The following is a 25,336-nucleotide window of genomic DNA, read 5'->3' on the forward strand; positions in this document are numbered from 1 at the left end:
GGTTCTAAATCAGATGGGTCAAAATATTCAACACAAAAATCATACAGATGGTATCTGCCTAAGATGATATGAAGTGCAGCAGGAGGTGGCTTATTCAAAAATCTTAGAGGTGACCAAAACTTCCCATGCGCTTTTTTACTTTGTGTAGCACATGATGCCAGGAAAAATTTCTCTAATTATCTGCCTTAAAAAAAATTCTTCTGTTATTTCATCCATATCAACTTTCAGGAAGTACAAAACACATACTTTTCCGAATCACATATTCCTCCTCTGATGGCTTTCTTTCGGTCTTTCTTTTATGAAGAAATTTCTTCATCGTTTTGGGGCTTTTACTAGACTCCTGCAAGAATAGAGTTTTCTTTATGAATTAAAATTCTCCTCCAAAAACAAATTTAAAAGAGCAAATGAAATTAAATAGAATGCCTCTCTCTTATTTTGACAGTCTCAGGAGTGCATCAAAATTTAATACTAGACACAATAAAAATGGCTCCAATAAACTTCAAAGGTTAAATAAAACACATTATCCTCTCAATTGCCAGAGGGATGGAAATAAGAATGGAGTGTGCCTACTGAAGATGCAGCAGATTCTTCAGGAGGCCAAATACCTTTAGAGTACCATCTGCAGAAAAAGTAATGGATGTCAATCCTAGAGAAATAAAAGTTTAACTAACTTGGTTTATATTCCCCACTAATACAGTTTTAAGGGAATTAAATAACAATTGTAACTACTATTATAGTATATGCCACTTTTCAAAGAGCTTTAAAATTATTTAAATAAATTTTCCTTAGCAACAGTCCCACAGCAAAGAATATTAATTTCTATTTGTCATATGGGAAAATTAAGGCAGAGGGACTAAGTAATTTCCCTGCAGTCAGAGAGGAGAGCCAAATAAATGACTTACCGATAATAATTTTGGGTTAGGAGTAACTTTCCTACAGCTGAGCTTAAATATACATCTAAAAAGCTATATTTTTAATTAGTAGGTAAAAGAGATATTATATAAATTATTGCATTTGCTTTTGCCATATGAATAAACAGATATGAAAAACTCACATGACAAAAATAGAAAAACACAGCATTAAAAAAAAACAGAAAAACAGGCATATTAAAGGTATTATAAGATGACATTTTCATATGTATTTTATAAAAGCCTGCTTTTTTGAAGAAAGTACTTACATGTCAGATTTGCATCTCCATATTTTAGCCACCAATAATAACAAGGGACAAAACAAGCATAAAAGAAAGCTTCATTCATCAACGGTTACAGAACAGCATTATGATGTCACTGTAAGCCAAAGATAGTGTTCTACCCTTACCTTTAAGATATAAGACATCCTCTAAAGTGAATATGTAAAGAAAGAGAAGATGAGCGTGAGAGATCGATGGTTACAATGACCAAATCCATTTATCAATAATTCTAAAACAACATTTGAAATGTTAGTGTTATCATAAATCACACAGAGAGAATATCATCACGTTTCCCACATTAGTTTCAGATGCAATACCATCATGCAAAAGCCCAAGCAATACAGTTCTGTGCAGAATAACAAACACTGAAAATAATTAAAATTATACACCACATAGTAAGAATTTATTAATAAGTCCCTTCTCCCAGCAGAAACAAAGTGATCATGCCTTAGTTTTAATGGATTAGTTCTGTGAAAGATTAAGTCAACTTTACCATTCAAAGTTCACCTTAATTTGAATTTAGTAACAGACAATTATGAAATATTCATCATTAAAAGGGGGACCTACATAACTATGAAGTGGCACTCCTGGTTTAGGTAGTCAAAGAAAATTGGATGATTGCAGGTATCATAGGTCAATTTCCAAAGCAAACCCATGGGACTGTTTCTTGGCCAAATTCTAACTACTGTTACATAGTAAAGATTCAGCTCCAGGATTATTTTTCCTATAATGTTGGGTTGAAAGGATCAAAAATATCCTCCAGTGTCTAAATATTGTTCCATTTTTCACTACACTAAGAGTTGAGGCAACAATTAATTGAAACAGTAGCATAGTATTTTAAATAAAAACAAAATCAAAATTCAGCTAAATCTGCATCACTCATCAAACCACACATCTGATATAGAAATATATGCTGCCTTTGCATCATAATTCTATGATGTGTCTCCCAACTATCACAAACTTAATTCTTCACTCAGTAAGACCTATTTAAAGAACATTTACTAATAAATGAGGATCTTTTCTGAAAGCTGAAATGATGAGCAACAGGTTGGGGGGGGAAGCACTGGATGGAAAAGGTAACACTCCACACAGTTACAGAAGCTAGTGACTGACATTTCCTGACTGCAACTTCAAGAGAAAAAAAAAACCTTGAAATCCCCACACTACCCATATATCAAATGTCCTCTAAGGTTGTCACTGAGAAGACTCCTTTTTAAAAGATATTCCTTTCATTAAATTATTTTCCCTTTCCAACTGCAGCAAATAGTTCAGGCTTTCATAGATCCAAGTCATGTCTTGCTCCCATAAGACTTTACTAATATGGTTAAATAGATCAAAATAATCCAAAATGCAGATTTGGGTCTGCTTGTTTAGAAATTCAACTCTTAATGAAGTGGCTCTTGTTTGAGATGTGTGTATATCACTACCAACTTATAAATGATCATATCATCATAAAGGTAAACCAGAGGCACTTCAGAAGGAGGCCAAGGAAATTTGGGCAGTGCACATAAACCCTGTTGATAGTCAATAAATATTTGTAGATGGACAATGGGGAAATAGAAAATTAAGAAATTAAGAAATTTTCAAAAAATCACTGATTCTAGCAATTCAAGATTGACTAACATGTATCACCTATCATAAGTTCTAAGCATATTCCCATAGAACAATTTGTAATAAGCTACAAAATTAGCTTGTCAGAAGCATTTTATACCACATGTAGCAAAATTACCTCTTTATAACCTAGAGCTGCTGATGGTCTAAGTGGAGGTGCAGGTCGTAGACAACTTAAACTCCATGGTTTTATAATTTGAGGAGGCTCCAAGGGTCCTCGAGTCTGTCCGGTAGAACTAAAAGACTGGGAAAATGTCCAGTGAGATGTTGGCACTCTGCCATCTGAACCCAACCTTGTGCCCCACAGTGAGAGAACAACAATAATTTCATTGGATTAGCAAAGCCAGCCATAGAAAGGGAAAGAAGGGAAAACAAAAGTCTCCAGTTTGAGAGCTGGTACTTTCCAGTCAAGGTTATGGGGTCTCCAAGGAGCAACACAAAATGGACTCAACATCCTATGATCCTGTCCTCCTGCTCTCTTCTGCAATTTCATTAAAGTCATTTTTCCTCCTCTATAAGGGAGGAAAGTGTAGTAACAGTTAATTTTGAATGAGTATAGTCATGTATTTGGCACTCTATTAGATGGTTAAATAGGTCATTCATCAGAACAACCTAAGACAAACCTTAGCAAAGTGAAGTAACTACCAATTGGTGAAGTCAAGATTTGAACCCAGATCTGATGCCAAAGCCCTTGTTCTTCCCACCACAACACACAGTGCTCAAAACTGGAATTTCAGTATCAGAGGTTTGAGTGTTAACAGATCGCAGCATATCTTCGATTTCACTCAGCAAGTACAATAAAATCTTATCAATTTCAAATTACATGAATGCTAAATTTATGATAACTTGGAAGAAGGCAATGTTAAAAGTTTATCCTTGAAGTTTACTCAGTGAATGTGATAGCATAAATGAGATTATGTGGAGATGCTTAACTACTTATAAAGGTAAACTATTTGTTTTGACTTAGCACATTATTCATATAAGAATAACAGTTATTAACTAATATAAATCTTATTACTAAAACATCTCAGCAGGACTTCTGGTTAGCAAAACTTTGCTAGCAGTTAGTTGGTACTCCAAGTTAAGGTCAAAGTAAACCACACATCTCTAAGTAAACCTTTGTATTAATTTAGATAGTCCTCTCTCCACAACAAGAAATTAGAATTAGTGAGGTTTAACTGTACTAAAAAAAACCTACAAATATAGATTACCCAAAGATTAAGAGCATGCTCACTGCTTCTTATAAATCCTCAGCAGGCAGAATTTGACAAGAGATTCAGTAACCCCTGGACAGAACAAACAGGCTACTTACAGAATGAGCACTACAAGATGACAATGATGTCTTGGATAACGAACTGCAGGAGGCAGGTCCTCTAATAAGTCTGCACAGCTGTTCCAGCCATTCTTGGAAATCCTGGTTGTTGTTGCAATGAACCACAATTCTCTCTATTATGTTACCTGTATCGCCCGATTATGAGCATTTAGAAACAAAAGGCAAGGAGAACCTTGAGCTTGCCTCATTCATAAATATACTTCACAAAACCAGGACTTGGGTGTCTATTTTCAGGAGTTTGCATACCAATGGGATAACTCTTTCAAAACTTTTAGATCAAGAACAGATAAGCTTTGATAATAAAGAAATATTCACATCTGATTTATAACACTGTTCTTGATTCTTACTGCTTACAGAGTCTTAGAAGTAGTACAAAATTTCACACAAAACAAACTCACAATCCATAATTTTAAGCACAGAGTCCAACAAGTTCATTGACTAAAATAAGAATATTGTATTGCTTTACACAATATAAAAGTTGAAACAAGATTAAATTAAGACTGGTTACAGCCAACACTAAATATTGGGTTCCTTATTGGGAAAGAGATGGGTAAGGCCTGGGGCTATTATCCCAGGGTTAGCCATTGCACCCTATCAGTGGAAAAAGTACAACTACAACCATTACATGTAAATCACAAAGGCCTGGCAAAAGGGACAACAGGCCTATATGTCAGGGAGCATTATTGAATCCTGGCATTTTGCTCAGTTTGTGAAGAAAGTGTCATGGCTTTTCAGCACTTTTTAGAAACATAACCCAATCTTTCTAATTCATAGGCTGATGATAAAATTGCAGATAAAATTCCACATCTTTAGCTCCTCTGCCATAAGGGAACAGATGACAGAAGGGGGAGAAAATTGCATTTACATCATTCCATTTTGTTATTTCTTTGCTCTAACAAGTAGCTCTTATGCAAGAGAAGATTGAAACTAATGGCAAAGCCGAGGCTTTTGAATGACCAGGAGACTTCTTTTTTCTATTGCTGTACCTTAATTATCCCAGGAAATGGAATATACTTTGCCATGACCATGTAAAACTTACTCATGGACTATATAACAGAAAATAATAGTATTTTTCATTTAAACCCCACTTCTTTCCAAAAAAGATTTGAAGTAGCTACATGAAAAAGAGAAAATTACCTACCTGTGATTTCAAATATGTAGTCATTCCCTTCAATTTCATCTAATCTAGTCATCACCATTCCTGCTATTGGTATTTTTCCCTATCAGGAAAAAAAATTCCATTAAATCTGTGTTTATATGTGTCTCTGCTTATTTCTATTAGATTTTCTGACTCTCTCAGGAATCACTGCTCAATTATGACTAGACATATTTCTCTGGTCTGTCAATAGTTAATATGTTTCCCTGCTTTAAATTTTAATCAGACAAGAAAATAAGGGGGAAATGTGGGTTGTGTTTTCCTAAAAGATCAGGATTTACAAATAGTTTATTTTTCGAATACATTTTCATAAGAATCTGTAAACAAAGACTCAAATTTTGTGACAATTAGTCACTACTAGTCCAAAATATAAAAGGCAACAGTAACTTATAATACTCCATATTTTGGGAGCAGACTGAGGGAAGTTTAATTGCTTTCTTTTTCCAGCATGAATCCTTTTATATAACCAGGGAGAAACCAGCCATCAATTTTGAAGATGAATCCACTGAGAAGATAATAGTAAAATTCAAAAATGATATTTCCATGATCATGTGACTATCCCATTCACATTAAAACACTTATAATTGAAGTTTTTACTTTATATACAAAGAGCTAGCATTGTTTCTACAGTAAGGTAGATGTCTAGAATGACCCATTCAAGGAAGCTCACTTAGTCCAACTTAATGAAGCCCTTATCCTTCACATATGGATGGAAACACTGGCCATGCATATAGAGGCCATATTTCCAGATCAGACTGTGCCAGTTTGAGCAGATGTGGCAAGAACGAGAACCCTGGCTAAATTTTCTCAGATGGCTCCAGTAGAGTTGCTGGTGACCCATCTTGTTCTTTCAGGTGCAATGAGATAAAAGTAGAAGTTTAATTTCTTAAGGAATTTAATGGCTCGTATCTCAGAAACCCAAATTATGTGATATGACTGTAATAAAGACAGTCATAGGAAAAGGTCTCAGCTTCAAGTTTTCTCAGCAGTAATGATATAATGTGGGCCTGTAAAATGCTGCTGCTAATTGATTTAGTTGCAGACTTAGATTCCTATTTATACATTCATAACCTAGTTCATAACCAGAGCAGTAGACATTCAGGATAAACTCATTTGAGTAATACAAAGGCCTTTGATGTAAGGAATATCTGCTCTTATAAGCTGTTTAATTACAATGAAGTGTCCGAATATTCTGCCTTTTCTGGCTGGAGCTTTTAAAGCCATAGTGGAAATATTGCATCTGGATGAAAACCTCTTTTCATTATGGTTCCTACTTTTTCTTTTATATGAAAACTACTAACCTGATAGATAAAGCCACTCATCCGAGGACTTGCAGATAACATTATTAAGACATTTGAAAATAACATGAGGTACCGTTCTTCTTTTTCCTGAAGTGGAATGAAAATTATGAAATGGAGAATAGAAATCGGCTGTTTTGTTTGTTAAGAATTACTGGAATCACTGTTTTGCAATACAGGTCTTTAATAAGGCAATGAAACATGGGCAGTGATTTTTCTTAAAGATACCCAACTTTAAAGCACAGAACTAGTTGAATCTTACTTTGAAATGCATATAAACCCATAGTTAATCCCTCTTTCCTATACATAATAGTTAAATACAAATGACCATGCTTGTTTCCCAGGTATGTAAGCCTGAGAATTCACAGTTAACACCTTCCTGTCCAAGCAATAGCCGGAGCACAAGATAAGTCTGTAGGCTCACCAAAAAAATGACTTTACTTTGTAAAACAGCAAAATAAAGGGTTTTTCAGGTGATAGGAAATTTATTATGCTCTAATGTGTTAAATTCTTATTTATAAAATTACTTTTAATCAGTAAGAACAAGATAGTTATTACATCTATGTAAAACAAAATAAATACTTTTTTAATGGTACTAAAGAAAATTTTATATATAAGGACTTCTGAACTCCTTAAACAGATATGCAATTGGGAGATGAAAACAATTACATTCAGCTTATATGTCTAACCATCTTAGCTCCTATTATCCTTATACTTATCTCCATTTCCTTCCTCTCACTTGAGAAGAGCAACCTTTTGAGGCTAACTCTTCTGACAAGTGCTCTGTATCCTTTGGCATTTTTCTCTTGCTTGGCTTCCTTCTACAGACATTTCGTCTCCTCCTCCTTCTTCCAGCAGCCTCTTCTGTTCAACTAGCTTTTTCTCTTTTGCTTTTAACATATGCACATCTCCTAGCCTAATAGGCCTTCACTTGTCCCTGTGACTCCTCATACAAAATATCCTATTTCTTGACATTTATTGCCATATTTCTTGCTGCCTTCATTTTCTCTCCATGGATCCCTCCCTGCTGACCCTTACTGTTTTCTCAAAGTCATCAATAACTGCCTTCTAGTGAAATTCAATGGCTTCTTCTTGGTCTTCATGTTCCTTGACCTCTGAACCTTCAGCAGTGCTCAGTGGGCTGACCACTTTCAAATGCTCCTACTGGAATTTCCATGACACCATACTCCCCAATTCTCTTCTAATCTTCCTCTTCCTCTTTTCTTTCTGGCACTGATTCTTCCTCCCTTCACCAAAGAGGTTTATCCCAAAGGTGTGAGACTAATAGTTAAACTCTCTGCATTAACCTTCCCCAAGGAATCTACATTTTAAATGAGATTACTTCTTAACCCAAATGCAATGAATCTTACAGAGACCTGTCATGGAGTATAGGAAGATGTTTTGTGAGGAAGAAGACAATTCTAACACCTGATAAATCATACCAGTTGAAAAAAATCAATTTTCCTCCCCTCCCCTACCCCCTTTCTAAAAGATATAATCCATCTTCAGCCCTCTGTGCTTCTCTCTGGATATTTACTTCCTAGGAAGGCCCATCTGTCAGGGACATCTAAATCTCTGCCTTTAACTCTGTCTCCCACCTACATTTCTACACTATTTTAACAGCTGCCTACAAAACATCTTCATTGGGATACCTACAGTCACTTGAATATTAACAGGTCTAAAATTACATCTATCATCTCTAGCCCATAGGTCACAAATTCCTATAAACTTTCCCTTCTAAACATGTCTTAGCTTTGCCCCTTAAGTTTCATTCTCTTCACCACTACCTTCATCAAGGGTACTTATCACTTTCCGACTCAGCTAACCTTTCTGTTTCTAGCTCCATCTCCTCCAGTTTACCTGACATATATGGTTGTCAGATTAAGTGTCATAAACACCATTTTCATTGTTTTTCTCTACTACTCAGGACTCATAGTTTTCTATTGCCTGCTGCATCAATCTGAACTACTCTTGCCTGACATCCCAGGTTCTTCATAGCCTGACTCTGACTCAATCATCTTCTCTTTCACTCTGCCTAACATGCTTCCTCTGCTCTCAACACACTGGCTTCTTAATGTTTTACAGAAAAAAAGGCCATGTTCCTGTTCTCTCCTGAAATAAGAATGAGCTCTGCCTTATGAAATTCTCCCCTTTTCTCTTCATGGCCCTCCTCCTCAAGTCTTATTTTCATAAAATCTTGCTCTCTCCCTTCTCTGAACTTCTATGGAATCTATTGTTGAGACTGCACAAACTGACATTGACTATTTTGGTTTGTTTTCTACTTGAAGCTTGTGATTTAATCTGTAGTTAAGGAGTTCTCTGAAGGCAGGGAATTACTGCATTCTTTCCTTTTATCTCCCATAGAACCCAGCAGTGTTGGGAAAAGAATAAGCACTCAGTTTCTTTGAATATTTGAGCATTTGACCTTGATGGAAGAACAGATAAGGAAAAATGTGAAAGATGGAAAAAACGGTGTTGAGATTTGAAACATCTTACCTCACATGTTCCATACTGCACCATTACTTGTGACATAAAAATCACATTTCCCAAGGTTTTAATATCCTCGCCTTCCCATGCCTGAATAGGTTCAGACAGTATCTGCAACTCTAGCTGTTTTCTCTTTCTTAAATCTTGGCACTGCCCCTACAGAACCAAAAGCAGCACATAATGAGATAGGAATTCTTATGAAACAGACCTAAACCAAGACCAAAGTTAAGATGTGGCTTTTGACTTTCACAAATGTTCACTGAGTTCTATTCCTCACCAAGAATCCAATCACTGATATACTGACAGACATGAAGATTCACTACACTAAATCTCTAGCTGGGAGCCCCCAAAAGTTTTGTGAGGAAGAGCTACCTTTCATTTTGCCAAAACATCAAGATGAAGTGGTAGAAAGTCCTTGCTTCTTGTTCTCTGCAAGGAGCATAGGTAGACAAGTAGTAGAATCACTTTAACCAGAGTAAAGAAAGCGACTGGAAGATTCAGATCTGCTGGTTGGTGTCCCTGCTCTAGCTTCTCTCTATTTCATCTATCTGCATAAACAGTGCTTTATTTACAAAGCGATTTTATGTTTCTAACATATGCTCAGTTTCCAATTAAATAATATCTTTAAAAAAAACTCCAGCAGTTATAGAAAAAGAGAAAATTAAATTCCTTATGCCACAGTAAATCAAATTGATCTCATAATGACACATATGCACTGTCCTATACTTCATTTAGGGACCGGTAATAAATTATATTAAGAAGACTAAATCAATTTTTATTCCTAAAAGGATTATAAAAAAGAGATACAACTGAATTTCATGAATACAAACTGAAAATACAAACTAAGAAACAATATGTGGGGTACGAATACTGCACACACACACACATGCACACACATACACCATTGCTTCAGAAAGTGTGAAGTTATCTAAGAGTAATTTAATAGTATTGATTTCAAACTGAATATGAAAATAAACATTTGGTTAGTTATGTCACTGTTTCTAAATGAATCTCACAGTTTTTGGGGGATGTATTTTCTATAAAATCTCTGCTGCCCCTTTTAGCTAAATAGAAACTTAAAAAAATGAATTCATTGTGCACATATTTTTGAAGCATCTATAGTAGAAATAAATATACTATAACCATCAAAACAAGTTTTAAACATGTAAAATGATCAGAAAGAAATATGGTTTTAGAAAAAAGGATTTTAAATTCAACTTACATAGAAAAAATAAAAGGAACACAAATGATAGTAAATGCCCTGGGTTTCATGCATTGAACCACGTGAAACTGCCAACATTTGACTTTTCTTGACCTACAACAGCAATATTAAACTAATATCTTACTCTGGACTTCAATTTGCTACTTAACCATGGACATGTCATGTACTGGTTCTTTAATAGCAATAAAAACAAGGTGATGGTGAATGTTGCATCACAACATTACAGCAAGAATCAATAAACATTGATTCCAATCACTTGAGATGCTACAGAAATGTCATAAATTGAAGTTAAACGTAATCAATCACCCAAAATGACATTTTCTTTCCTCCTAAAATACCACCAAGTGATTTTATACCAGTTGGTTCAAGAAACCATTAACCATGATGCTCAAGATACAAGATTACAGGTACTTCTGATAGCAATCTATAGAGAGCATTGTATTTTAGGCCTTTTTTCCTTTCAGATTTAATGAAGGATTTCTTTTTCATATGCAAATAATAAACTCTGCACTCTATGGCATAAGTAGATTAATCCTGTATTGATGCCAATCAGTGAAGAAGTTGCACTGACATAAAGTGAGCAACACAGGGGTAAAGACAAAGAGACTAAAGGAAACCCCCCACCTACACAGCAATGCTTAATGTGGCAGAGACTTCAAATGTGAGTGCTTTATCCTTCAGTCTGGCAACCTTTCATAAGCATGATTTTTGGAAGACAAAATTAAATAAAACAATCACTGCGATACTGTCACTAGAGCATTTTCCACTCTGAAGACCTTTGCATAAGGAAAGAAACGTTACACACAAATCACTCTTTTAGGAACAAAGTATAAAAATGGAGAAATAATTTTAGAGCATCACCTACCATAAGAGTTTTGAACGCTATGATTGCTTTCAGAATATCCTGATGATCTGGATGCGTATCCTATTAAAGGAATACATTTTAAAACAATATTAAAGGAGAACAGATTAGCAGTTGCCAGGAGTTAGGGGTGGGATGAGAGTGTATCTGCAAAGAGAGTAAATTTTAAGGGATGATGGAACTGTTCCATATCTCAATTGTAGTGGTGGTAACATGAATCTACACATATGTTAAAAGTCATAGAACTGTACACCAAAATAAAAAAGTCAATTTTACTGTATGCTAATTTAAAGATTAAAAAATAAAACAGCATTTGAGCATTTAGAATATCAGCACCTCCGAATGTTAGGTGATTAAGAATTAAGACTGCTGGTAACACATCGCATATTGGGTAACAACATAGTTGTGGTTATTGAGGCAAAAGTTTCCATTTTCTTTTGCTGTTATACTTTAGATAATAAATAATAATTATTTGGAAGGCATCATTAGTCATATTGTTAGCAAATGACAAGAAGTTGGAAATTATGGGAACAGAGTGGTAGTTAGAGAAAAATCAATCCAATCTCATCTAAAATGCCTCTACTTTCTTTTGGCAGATTCAATAGGGCAGATGGGAAGAAATTCCAAGTTTTATACTACATGCTTCTTCTTAAGCAAGATTATTACATATAATCTGCAATTTTATGGTACTTACAACCCTAAAAAGTGGACAGGTTGAAAAAATGTCTTTGAGGTATGCACACCTACATTACTGTTTATGAAGGGAAAGTTGAGCTTCTTGGGAGTAGGTATCCACCTAACATTGGAGCATTGGGGTGTAGTTATGTACCTAAATTTGAGAATTCAGTGGGAATAATGAGGAGGCAAAATCTGCTGCTTGACCAGCCTTAGGTGATTAAATAAAGAGCTAAACAGACTAGTGGTCTGACCCAAGCCAAGAACAGTATTGCTTATAAAAGAGGGCTCTATTCTTTTATAGTTAAATTTATCCTTACCCAAATCAGCTGATAGCTGTGAAGTTCAGGTTCTAATGTACCATTAGCCAGAAGCTGTGCTAAACAATCAGAAAACTGGATCAAGTACCTCACCAGATGATGAACTAGTGCTAAGGGTATGTATTATCTGATGGTGGGAAATGGAAGGCAGCTAAAGGCAGGTAATTGACAGCAAATGGAGGCAGGACTAGAAATGGGCTTCAATATGAGGAAGGCTAAGAAAGAAGATCCAGGCAATGGAAGCATCTGGGGATTTTCCTCTTCAAATTAAGTGTATATTCATAGTTCAGCACTGAGCAGTAACAGAAACTGAGGCCACTTGTTTCTGGATTTTTGTGATAAACAAGGAGAGGTAAACCTCAAATGCTTCAGTGAACTGGTTTAGCTTTTGGAAAGGCATCCAGAGGTCAACATGTCCTCAAGCCTTAACTGAAATTTTATTCCTGCAGGCTTTACTAACTAGATACCCACTGCCTCCAGCTTTCTGGCAGGTCAAATAACCTGAGAATGTGGTTTCGCTCAGAGTTCATGCTTTCAATCCTTACAAATGCTGACAAGACCGTCAGTGTGCAACCTTTTTTTTTTAAAGATAATCTAACCCTTTAAAACCTCAAAACCTTTCCCCAGACACAGGAAGAGCAAGTAGGGTAAATGCAGCCTCCCCCAGTAGGCCCTCCTCTCCCACCCACACCTCAAACCCCATGTTTGATTGCACAAGAATGGCTCAAGAAGCTCTCCATGTTGATTGGTTTTTAATAAGAGGATCTAGACTCTTGATGAAAAAATATTCAATTATCAGGCCTTCATGAAATTTTTATATTTAGAAAAGATTATAGCTATGCTACAGCTGTTGCAAGTTAACTGTAAGTTTGTAAGCAAAAATGTTTGATGTAGGTGTATAGAAGCATAGAGAGATAAACTAACATTAGACCTATTAATTAATCTTTAAGGAAATACCAGAAACTTTCATTGTAATCCAGAATCCAAAAGCTGAATGACCACACAGCTCTAGAACTAAATATTCCTGTCTATAGTGAAATAGTCTTTATATTTTCTAATGTTGTTTTGTTTTGTTTATCTCCCATAATAAAGTTGGTTCATATGTCAGAATAGATTTCTTGGTTGATTTCGATTGAGCCACTATCTACAGATGAGAAGGCAGAAGAAAACCTAAGTCAACAAGCTAGCAGAGACTTGACAGAAACAACAGGACTGAGGCTGGGAGGACTAAAGGAGGAAGAGTGATCATGAGTATCTAATAGTAAAGGATGGGGATCTTTCCATTATAAGATAAACCAGTTAATGGTGATTGTAGTTTATAACCCTATACTGTATATTTTTTATAACAAAGTAGATCTTAAGTGTTCTCATAAAAAAGGTAACTATGTGAGGTGATGAATTGTTAATTAACTTGATTGTGGTAATCATTCCACAATGTATATGTTATATTAAATTATCACATTATACACCTTAAAAAATCATGTATAACCTAAATATATGCAATTTTTATTTGTATTATTACTTTTACATATATTTTATTGATATATATTATTTGTCAATCATATTTCAATAAAGCTGGAAAAAATAAATAAAAACACATAAAAAGTAAAAACTCTTCAGAGGAAAAAAAAACACAACATCCCCTTCTTATTTTGTTGCATGCTGAGGAAAAGTAAAAGCCTGAGAAGAGGGAAGACTGGATTAAGTAAATTTGGAAATCAAGGCTTTTTTTGAACTCTTCAGCAAGACTAGCTTGGAGGCAAACTGATAGCTTCCTCCAAAGCAGAGATCTATACTTTGTATCTGAGCTTAAAAAAGCGTGCTTTCCCTTACCTCCATATGCCGTTCCAACTCTTGCAAGAGAGTAACATACTTCTCCAGTCGCATGAATGGTTTGCTGAGGCTTGTTGTTAAAATGAGGATACCTGGGCTGGATGCACCTTGATTTTCCATAAATTGCTCTAGATCATCACTAGCAAAATCACAAATACAGTTCTGTTACTGCTTAATATTCCATGTAAAGAATTACCACCTGAACATTATTTTATTGTCTTTCACAGAAAATAAAACCGAATGAAATTTTGTTTCACTATTCCAAATGCTGTCCAATTCATTTTAACTCAATTCAGTAAACCTTTATTCAGTTCCTCCTATGCAATCAGCACTGCACACAGCACCAGGGTTACAGTGGTGAGCCATGTAACTCATGATGGTTGGCTTCATTTACTCATCTAACAATGAATGATTGCATCTACTAAGAGATAGGCTCCATTCTCTGCTGGGGATATAACAGTGAACAAAACAAAATCCTTGCCCATATGGAGCCCGCATCATGAGAATAGAACAAACAGTCTATCAGATGACCTCAATGATAGGTTTTTTTTTAAAAAAAATTCTGAGTCACTTGAAACATTCTAGTTATTTGCTGGTCAGATGCCAAGTGTCACCACTCACCAAGAGCTCCCTATCACTGGATTACCCACTTGTAATGTACCAGAACAAGTCCTAAATTCAGATAGCAGCCTGTTTATGTGACTAATTACAAAGTCACTCAGCCTAGGATCTGAAACCAGTATAGCAAGATACCTTAACAATTTGATAGAAAATTTAAAATGATAACTATGTCCTACAAATATCTAATTCTAAGTTTGTGCTTTCTCTGCCCTTTAGCATCCTGTATATTATTTCCTTTCCACCAACAAGATATTGAGTCCTGAGGCTGCAAGATCATTTTAATAAACATTTCCACAAAATACAATTAAAGGACACCTACTGCCTGAAAGCATATTTTGAATCTTCTGCTTATCACTTGACCCCTTTACCTCCTTCTTGCCCATGTATACACAATCAGTCACTAGTCTTCTTGTATCTGTTTATTCCTTTTCATCCCCACTGCCACTGCCTTAGTTTAGGCCTTCTCATCTTATCTGGTTCACTTCAATAATACAACTGGTCTCTCGGATTTCCAGGCTTGTTCATTTCTGAACCATAATGCAGACCACCACTTTAAATTTGTTGCTTTCCTACTCAAGAACCTCTGATTGCCTATAAGATCAAGTCTTAACTTTTTAGACTCCTACTAGTTCCACCAATCTTTCTCATCACTCTCCCGACAGAAGATCTCATTTACAAAATGTCATACTTATTCTTCCTAGAACTCATCTTATGCAGCGGTTCCCAACTATGGTGTATTGCAATAAGTTAGGAAATGTGTTCAAAGAAACTTGCTATCAGTATTGACTATTGGGTGGTGAGAATAGGATGTATTATAGGTTATATTAATTTCTATTAATAGACTCTCTCCCTCCTTGGGTTTTGTTAGCAGGAGAGAGAGAGATGGTATTTCATTTTACATACCAGCTTTGAGAATCACTTGTATATCAGGGGGGGAAAGGGCTGAGATCAAATCACAACTGATAGGTCACATTTAATAATCGATGTTATTTGAGCAGGTGTTGCAGTCTTGCTTCAGAAGTAGCTGAGGGAAGTGCTGTGACTTGGAGTCATAAAACAGATTTGATGACCCTGGATCAGTGACCTAGCCTCAGCTTACTCATCTATAAAATAGAGATAAAACCTATTTCCTACTAAAATTGTGAAGATTAAATGCTTGAGGTTTATAAGGCTATTGTTTCATGCTAACATCTTTGCACGCATTTGTTTTTGTTTAATATTCACATTTCAACACACATGTTACCCTCATTTTACAGATGAGAAACTTGAGACTCAGGAGGGGTGAGTAACAGCAAGTACATGGCTAAGTTGGGGTTTATACCCAGATCTGAAGTCAAAGCCTCAGGTCTTTCCATGACACCACACTGCCTCTATACAGGAATGGATTTTATAAACTCTAAAGTACTTAGTAGATGCACTTTTATTACTGTAATTATTATTCCAAGGCAAATATCTTGCTAAAATTGCATCTTTAAAAGCTACCATTAAACTGGGATTTCCAGCTTAATGAAAATTCAGTCAATGTTTAATTTCTAACCAAGAACATAAAGTGCACAGAGATTTAAAAATTCATCTCATATGAAATATAATTAAGAAAATAATTTGAATTTGGAGAGTGCATTTGAGTAGAAATGTAATTTAGAGAAAATCACCTTGCTAATTTTTAAATTTGGTAAACAGGTTTTACTTTTTTCTTTTCATAACTAACTGCCTACATCCTCAATGTTCTACTCTAGTTATTACAAGGGCTACAAAAATTAAAACTGCTAATGTGCATGCTGTTATTACTTTTCATTTGGCATTCTAACTTCTGGGCTTGTTAAACATCTTAAAAGTTTTTTTTTTAATTTTTCAACATAACATGAGGTCACCGGTTATCGGGAAGAAAAGAACATTTTACTAGTGCAGCAAAAGAACAACACTGTCTTATAAAGCTACTGCCCATTATGATAAATAGATCCTGAAAGATACATTTTACTTAACCAAATAAATTTAATACATAAATGTCAGTATACACAAATATAATATTCAAATATATATTATTATACCAAAGAACAATCTGTCTTTTAAATTCATTTTTTAAAATGGTATACAGCCTTTTTGAAATGCCAGTGAGTGAAGACTTGCTTATCAAGCTTATCATGTTCTATATATGTGATGCGATACAACAGAAGCATTTCTCAGTGTATAAATGTTTGAAAGTCAACATACATTTATCTCATAGATTTCATGGTGAATGTGGGCTTTGCTATGTTCTGGGTTGGGCTGGAAAGCTCAAAAAACTATCCTACATTATAATATCACTACAGAACTTAACCCTCTTGTGTAACTGTGTTTCTGTGGAATCTTTGCATAGACTTCTACTTTAAATGATAACTCTACCTGGAACAGCTAGAAAAAGATCAGATATTTCCCCTCCCCACCCTTTTCCTCCTTTCCTCCAGCCTTTCATGGGCATTACTATGGCCTGGAAAGGGGAGATGAGGCATGAGAATCTAGAAGGCTCAGGCCTCTGGCAAGTGGAAAATTCCAAGGATACCACTCAACTGGGTTGGGTGACTCTTATTATCCCTTTTCATTTATCCAGTCCCAGAGACTAGGCTGTCTGCATCTTTTTTGTCCTCACCACTTTTTGTTTGTGTTCAGTCGCACTTGCTCCCTTCCCTGGTGCCTCAAAGATAGAAATAGAACAGAACCTAGTCTCAGAATTTTTCCTGTGTTCTTTGTGCCCAAGGCAAGTAAAAAAAAAAAAACTCTTCGGGTTTTTCCCAAAGTCTTCATTGTTGGCAACAGTGATAAACATAGAGTCAATAAAACAAGAGGGAAAATACACAGCAATGTCCGTGATAGTTGCTGCAATAGAGATGGAAGTAAGGTCCAGATCTGTCTTAGCACTAACTCTCTCCTCCTCTTTTTTAACTCCAGGTCCCTCTCCCTCATGAAGAGGATGGATGGTACACTGAAGCACAGTAGAGAAGTAGGTATTTTTATAAGGGAGAAACACAAGCTACAGTAAGTAGTAAGCCAGAGGGGAGAGAGAGGGGAAATCCCAAAAGACCTCACTCAGGGTAGCAAAAGACCGGGGCAGTCATTCAAATATATGTAAATCTGGAGACATACCAAGGTTGGGGTCTGCTTATATATCCAAGTTAAAATAATACATTACTGCATTTTTAACAAGGTGCCAACATACAATCATACAATTTTAAGGCTGCCGGCCTTCACATTGCCAAATGTCACAGGAATTTTGGTGTGATATTGCCACCTGCAGGTTGAAAGGAAGAAGTTCAACTGACTAGCCTGCTCAGGTTCACAGTGATTTTCCTGCTTCTAAGCATCTATTGCTTCAGCAGGGAAAGAACAGAAATTCACCAACGTCCTTATTTCAGTGGAAACCTTCATCTGACACAGGATTTTAATCTGAATTTTCTGTGAATTTCATTCAACTATGATTTTCCTCTAGTATCAGCATAAATTAAAGATGTATATAAAATACCTGACACTATGTTAGAAACACATCTGAGGAAAACCCCAAGTATTTTAATTGAATTTTTAGCCCTGACATGTAAGATAAAAATCCTGTTCTATGGGACTCCAATGAGTCTTCCATCATTTCAAGGGACATTATAAAAATCTCAAAAAACATCACTAACCAAAATCAGGCAAAAAAGATATAATTCCCCCCAAAGTTGAGAATCTTTAAATTAACCATGTAACAACTTTAAATCATAAAATTTGAAGGGCTCTATACTGTTATTTATAAAATTAAATTGGTAATATGGGTAAATTCAGTCTAAAATTTTAGTACACAGATTTACCACAGAATGTTTTCTAAACATTATAAAAGTTTGCTGTTTGAGGTACACCATTTCTTTCTGGTATTTATCCGGCATTGCTGTTCTCAGACTAAAAGGAAAAGAATATGTTGGTAAAATGGGAAGCTAACATGTGGGGGATCTCTTTTAATTGGTATTAAAAATTTTTCCCTTATAGAGAGGAGAAAAAAATGGCATAGATGATAGAGGCTCTGTTCATCCATCTGGTGACCGAATCAAAGTTGTGACAGAAACAAGGAGCAGCAGTAAAGAAAAATCATCTGGGATCTAGATGAACAAGCCATACAACTAGGGAGAAATATAAGAAATCACCCTGCAATGGCAGAAGGTAGGACGGGGGGGGGGGGTTGCGGGGGGGAGGACGCGGGGCTGCCCAGACCCAAGGGGCTGAGTGAGACGAAGGCTGCAGCAGCGGCAGAAGCCTCTTAAAGGGGCCGCGTCCACAAGTAGATTTTCACGGTGAAGGACCTGCTTGTTCTGAGCACCAATGCCCATTCAGCTGCATGCAGGGGACACCAGGGACTTATAGGGAGACATTGTCAGAGTGAGGGCCAAGTGAGACGAGACTCACCTGTACGGAAGTGCGGGTGGTATCCACTATTTCCTGTTGAGCCCTCCCCACTCCCAGTGTGTGGACACAGCGCCTACATCAAACTGGATAACAAAGGTCGCTCTGCCCAGAGGATTCCCTGAAACTCCACTTCCCCCAACTTGTGGCCCTACCCAAGCCACAACCAGATGTATACTCAGTGAGTCAGGTGCTCCTTGCTGAGACTCACACTGGTGGAGGTAGCAGGCCTCGGTTTCTGGTGTGGCCTTTTGAGGCAACTATAAGCACAGCACCTATGGATTGCTTGCTGAATTTTAACAGGTGGCCCCAGAGGGGCATGGGCTGGGGCTAAATTTGACTTGTAGCTGAACTCCTCTCAAGACTGTGCCACTGGACACCTACTTCACAAATCCACACTAATAAGAGCGGGAGACTTAGAAGCTGTGCTTAGTACACAGAAACAGACATGGAAAGGCAGCCAAAATGGGAAGACAAAGAAGCAGAAGCCATATGACAGAACAGAACAGAGATCTAAATAGAATGGAGTCAAGTAATCTAACAGATGCAGAGTTCAAAACACTCGTTATAAAGATGCTCAATGAACTTTTGAGAAGTGTAGAGAACTCCAATAAAGAGATAAAAATATAAATGGAAATTATAAAAGGGAACCAGTCTGAAATGGAAAACATTTTATCTGAGATAAGAAGTATATTAAATGGAATAAACAAAGTGAATAAAGAAAAGGATCAAATGCTCTATCTAGAGGACAGGGAAGCCAATCAGAACACTCAATCAGAATGGCAAGGAAAGAGATGCCAAGACTATAAAAATAATTTAAGGAGCATATGGGACACTATTAAGGCTCCAAATATTCACCTGATTGGTGTAACATAAGAAACCCAAGATGTTGAACAGCTGTTTGAAGAAATAATGATGGAAAACTTTCCTAACTTGGTGAAGGAAATGGACATAAAACTCCAAGAAGCTCAGACAATTCCAAAATTCAGGGATCCAAAGAGACCCGCACCAAGACACATCATAATTAAAATGCCATAGGTTAAAGACAGAGAAAGAATATTAAAAGCAGCAAGATAAAAAGAAATAATTACTTATAAGGGAACACCCATAAGACTGGTGGCTGATTTCTCAAAAGAAACTATGCAAGACAGAAGGGCTTGGCAAAAAATATTCGACAGGATGAAGACCCAGGATATACAACCAAGAATAATGTATCCAGCAAAACTATCATTTAGAATTGAAGGATAAATAAAAAGCTTCCCAGACCAAAAAAAAAAAGTTGAAAGATTTTATCACCACCAAGTCAGTATTACAGGAAATGTTTGAGGAACTTCTTTAAGAAGAAAAAATGTATCAAAAACAGGAATAAATAATGGTAATAACTACACTCCTATCAATAAATACCTTAAATGGAAAAGAATTAAGTGCTCCAACCAAAAGATAGAATGGTTAAAAGGATAAGAAAACAAGAATCCTACATATGAAAAGGAAGAAGATAGAAAAAGTTATTGCTTTGATGGACCTAGAAGGTATTTAAATCAGACAGAGAAAGATAAACACTATGATTTCACTTATATGAGAACTTAAGGAATAAAAATAACGAACTAATCAAAAACAGACTCACAGTATAGTGGACAATTTGGTGATGGACAGAGGGAAGGGGAGTTTGGGGGGCTGGGAGAATGGGGTGAAGCATTAAAGAAGTACAAATTAGTAGTTGATGGATGATCTCGGGGATGGGGAGCATGGCATAGGGAATGCAATTAGCATTAATACATTGGCTAGGTGGATGGTCAGGGGAGGGAGGGAGCAATTAGGGGGATCATTTTACTAACTATATAGATGTCTAAACAATGTACTGTATACTTGAAACTAATTAAAATGTAAAAAAAATAAAAATATTTTTTAAAATTTGTATATATATATAATGGTTATGTATCTATCACAGGAGAAATACCCATGAACTATTTTTTTTCTTGATTGAAGATAGGTAGCAAAATATGAAAACATTACAGGAAATGATAAAAACAAATGTAGGACTATGGTTCCCTCTAATGAAGCAGAGGGAGGAGTAGGAAATATTGTAGTGTATATACAGGACTCCAATTGCAGCTATAATTTGTTTCTTAAGCTGAATGGTGGGTTTGTGGGTATACTTTATTTTATTTTCCCTGTTCTTTGTGTGCTTGAAATATCCATTTTTTCCCCTAAAAAAAACAACTAGTAGCTGGTAGAAGGTGAATAAAGTAGAAATGGGTAGTGTTGACAGCTACCTTGTGCTATATGCTGTGGACTTGGTGTTATTTCATCTAATCCTCATAGCAACTCTACAAGGTAGGTAGTTTTATCTTCACTTTACAAGTTAGGAAACCATGGCTTAGAGTAAATTACCTTGGGAAACACAACTTCTAAGTGGCGGAATTGTAAATTGAGACAATTTAAAAGTGGTAAAAAGTTTAGGCTGAGATCAAGGAGTGTCACAAAGGGGCTTAAAAAACGGTACAGAGTTTCACTTTCAAGATGATGGCATGAGATACTCCATGAACTCATTCCCCAGGGAAGCAAGCATAGTCGTGGGAACCATAAAAACAACCATTTAATGTCTCTAAACATCATCTTAATGGCATATGATATATGAAAAAAAAATTTATTAAAAAATGCTAAGACTCATGAAGAATAGGGAAAGTTCAGGCATTTAAGCTATGACCTGCTATCTCCCCTCTCCTTCCTTCCCACCTCAGCTTGTCACAAGCTCCACTCCAGGCAAGTGTGGCCAAGAAGACAGGCCTCCCTCTTCCCTCAGCTTCCAATTCAAGGACAAAATAACTCATTAGCACATTTCATCAGCTTCAACTAAGTTGAAAAAGCTAAATTCCTGGCAAGGGTGACTGAGACGTTGGAGGCTTCCTTCTCCACTCAGCCCCCACACAAACGGAGGAGAATCTACTCCAAGAGTGGCGGATTGAAAATAGTAGGGCCTAATCACCTTCACTGAAGCTCACTTGTAGGGTACGGTGATGGGAGAGGCAAGCAGAGAGTTACTGCCTTGCTCAGCACTTAAAGTTGTGGCTCAAAGATGTTTCGAAGGGGGAGCAGCAGTCTTAGGTACAGAGAGTTCTAAAGCTTTTCCCCAAGTAATTGGTTTTAATTGAAAAAAGAGAGTGGGGGGGAGTGTGGAATTCAAGCCTAAGGGCTCTTGTAAAAATCATAAAGATTTGGGGGTAATCAAATAAGAGGAAGCTGGTAGCTCCTTTTAATTAAGAGCAACAAGTTAAACCATAGTCTAGCTAGGTCACTAGAGAGAATTAAGGAAAGAGACAGCTAAGAAGGGTCAGAACAGGCTTTCAGACAAGACATCAGAGGAGGTAAACACTGTGCTCACCTTCTTCCACAACCACATTAAAGTTACAGCTAAACTACAGAACAACCATCATTGAGAATCACCTGAAGTCCAAATGAACAGAAGTCCTATAACAAGGGACATACAGAAGAGGCCACAAGGAGACTTGTAGGAGGAGCCAAGATGTAAAATGGGCTGCTCTCACACTCCTGTGTGGTAGTTGCGAATTGGGAGGGGTATCTCAGCTGTGGAGGTCCCCTGTGAGGATAGATGGGTTCAAGCCCCACACCAGGCTCCCCAGACCAGGGTTCCAGTGCCAAGGAGGGAAGTCCCCATAACTTCTGGCTGTGAAAACCATCAGAGATTATGGCTGAGAGAGAGAGGGTTTCAGGTGTCTCAGGTGTTTTCCTTAAAAGCCCAGGCATGAACTTACTAACAGACTTGCTTTTTCTGAGCTCTAGCACTGGGGCAGCAGCTTGAAAGTCACCAGGGACATACAGGTTGAAACTGAGTTAGCTGGCTTCAGGACAAGAGCTGGAGGAGTAGCTTTCTCTCACACAAAAGTACTGGCAGAGGGCATAGTTCCTTTGTTAAGCCTTTCCTCCACCCAGCCTGTGGAAGCTATATCTGGGTCTCCATCAACCTACTTTGCTCTGTGCTGGTGAATCCCTGAAAACCTTTCTCACCCAACTATAGGTCCACCTAAATGGCTTCCAGTGGTTTTTCCATAAAAATGGCTTGTTTTGGCTCATGCTGAGTCTGGACTTTCCTAAAATCTCTCAAAGTTTCACAAACCAAAAATAAGTAGCATATGGCCTCAGCATGCCCTATACCTCTTGCTAAGGAGCCCCAAACCTGGCCTCAGTTCACAACTAAGCCTCTTCCAGGTACCTCCAAGCCCAGTTCAAGTGGCAATCATTTGCAGATAACTTAATAGCTTATATCAAGTGGTCCCAGGCAAAGTACAAGGAGCAGCTTGGCCTGCACCAGAGGCCCTCCTAAAAGTCCCAATAACCAATATGTCCAGTTGACAGCTTCATACCAGTTGATAGCTTCATACCACACACCCAAAGGGCACATTGGCCTGGCACCAGAACTCTGCTGAAGCAAGTCTTATGTAATAGGGTCGGCCCCTGCACAATAGCTCCTCTATTGTAGTCATGGCCAGTCCTCTCAACCAATCAGCCTGAGGGTCAATACCTCCCATTAATGAGCAAACAGCAAGCAAGGCTCAATTACAAGAAAGCACACGCAACCTACACAGTGACACAGCTGGAGCACCCAGCTCAGTAGACCAGGGAAGACTGCACCACTGGGACCCACAGTATGCCTACTACATAAGGCCACTCTACTAAGACTGGGAGATGCAGCAACTCTACCAAATACATAGAAACAAACACAAGTAGGCAGCGAAAATGGGGAGACAAAGAAACATGTCCCAAGTGAAAGAACAGAACAAAGCTCCAGAAAAAGGACTAAACAAAATGGAGACAAGCAATCTACCAGACGCAGAGTTCAAAACACTTATTATAAGGATGATCAATGGTCTCAGTGATAACTTCAATAAAGAGATAGAAAACAAAAAAATGGAGATAGAAAAAATAAAAACCAGTCAGAAATGAAGAATACAATAACCAAAATGAAGAATGCACTAGAGGGAATCGACAATAAATTAGATTTAGCAGAGGATTAGATTAGAGATTTGGAAGAGAAGGTAGCTGAAAACACCTCATCAGGACAGTGAAAAGAAAAGGGAGTCTAAAAAATGAGGATATTTTAAGAGGTCTCTGGGACAACATCAAGTGTGCCAACATTCGCATCATAGGGGTACCAGAAAGAGAGAGAACAAAGGATTGAAACTTATTTGAAGAAATAATGACAGAAAACTTCCCTAACCTGGCAAAGAAAATAGACATAGAAGCCCAAGAAGCAAAGAGAGTCCCACACATAAACCCAAAGAGGCCCACATCAAGATACATCATAATTAAAATGCCAAAGGTTAAAGACAATGATAGAATCTTAAAAGCGGCAAGAGAAAAGCAGTTATGTACAAGGCAGCTCCCATAAGACTGCCAGCTGATTTCTCAACAGAAACAGAAGGGCTGGGCACAGAATGTTCAAAGTGATGAAAAGCAAAGTCCTACAGCCAAGATTACTCTACCCAGCAAGGCCATCATTTAGAATTAAAGGACAGATAAAGATCTTCCCAGATAAGAAAAAGCTAAAGGAGTTGATCACCACCAAACCAGTATTATAAGGAATGTTAAGGGACTTCTTTAAGAAGAAAAAGAAAACATCAAAAATATGAATAAAGTGGCAGTAACTACATATCTATCAACAAGTACCTCAAATCAAAAAGAATTAAGTGCTCCAACCAAAGGATATGGTGGCCGAATGAATAAGAAAATGAGACCCTTACATATGCTGCCTACAAGAGACTCAGTTCAGATCAAAAGACACACACAAACTAAAAATAAAGGGATAAAAAATATATATTTTATAAAAATAGAAATGTAAAAAAAATCTGGGGGCCCTTCCACCACAGCAGCCATTAAGGAACAGCAGCCGTGGCTCTGCACTACCCCATGGCCATGGGCCTCAACAGGGTCACAAGGTGACCAAGAATGTGAGCAAGCTGAGGCATAGCTGCTGCCTCGGGTGCCTCAGCGAGCACAACAAGTTCATGCAGGACATGATCCAAGAGGTATACAGCTTTGTCCCCTTTGAGCAGCATAGTCTATTAACAATAAACTATCCCAAAAGGAAATTAAGAAAAAATTCTCATTTATAAGAATATCAAAAAGAATACTTAGGACTAAACCAAAGAGGTCAAAGACTTGTACACTGGAAATTACAAAAAAAATGATGAACGAAATTAAAGAAGACACAAACAAGTGGAAAGACATCCCACTTTCACAGATCAGATTTCATATTGTTAAAAATGTCCATACTTCCTAAAGTAATTTACAGATTCATTGCAATCCT

The 25,336-nt window shown here is 37.0% G+C and overlaps 2 protein-coding genes across 5 annotated transcripts in view; both read right to left on the reverse strand.

Annotated features, from left to right (window-relative positions):
- Positions 1-25,336, reverse strand: part of ARHGEF6 (Rac/Cdc42 guanine nucleotide exchange factor 6) — a 107,903-nt gene that overhangs the window by 15,455 nt on the left and 67,112 nt on the right. For 3 of the 4 annotated variants that reach the window (XM_016127494.2, XM_016127495.2, XM_016127496.2), the window contains 9 exons: positions 13,987-14,125; positions 11,162-11,221; positions 9,084-9,230; positions 6,591-6,677; positions 5,275-5,353; positions 4,113-4,258; positions 2,919-3,044; positions 1,318-1,338; positions 247-340 (listed from right to left, as the gene is read on the reverse strand). In XM_016127494.2, coding sequence (XP_015982980.1) covers positions 247-340; positions 1,318-1,338; positions 2,919-3,044; positions 4,113-4,258; positions 5,275-5,353; positions 6,591-6,677; positions 9,084-9,230; positions 11,162-11,221; positions 13,987-14,125 — 899 coding nt within the window. The remainder of the gene's footprint in view (positions 1-246; positions 341-1,317; positions 1,339-2,918; positions 3,045-4,112; positions 4,259-5,274; positions 5,354-6,590; positions 6,678-9,083; positions 9,231-11,161; positions 11,222-13,986; positions 14,126-25,336) is intronic. The other variant, XM_016127493.2, reaches the window with a different exon arrangement.
- LOC107501390 (40S ribosomal protein S29-like) lies at positions 5,360-6,579 on the reverse strand. The gene has a single exon (XM_036226714.1). The coding sequence runs from the start codon at positions 6,128-6,130 to the stop codon at positions 5,960-5,962; it is 171 nt and encodes a 56-aa protein (XP_036082607.1). The 5' UTR covers positions 6,131-6,579; the 3' UTR covers positions 5,360-5,959.

This window comes from Rousettus aegyptiacus, unplaced genomic scaffold (assembly GCF_014176215.1).
Source record: "Rousettus aegyptiacus isolate mRouAeg1 unplaced genomic scaffold, mRouAeg1.p scaffold_m13_p_9, whole genome shotgun sequence".
Classification (NCBI taxonomy): domain Eukaryota; kingdom Metazoa; phylum Chordata; class Mammalia; order Chiroptera; family Pteropodidae; genus Rousettus; species Rousettus aegyptiacus.

Coding starts and splice junctions, on each gene's coding strand:
- LOC107501390 (XM_036226714.1), bottom strand. CDS start 6,130: ATGGGTCACCAGCAACTCTACTGGAGCCATCTGAGAAAATTTAGCCAG.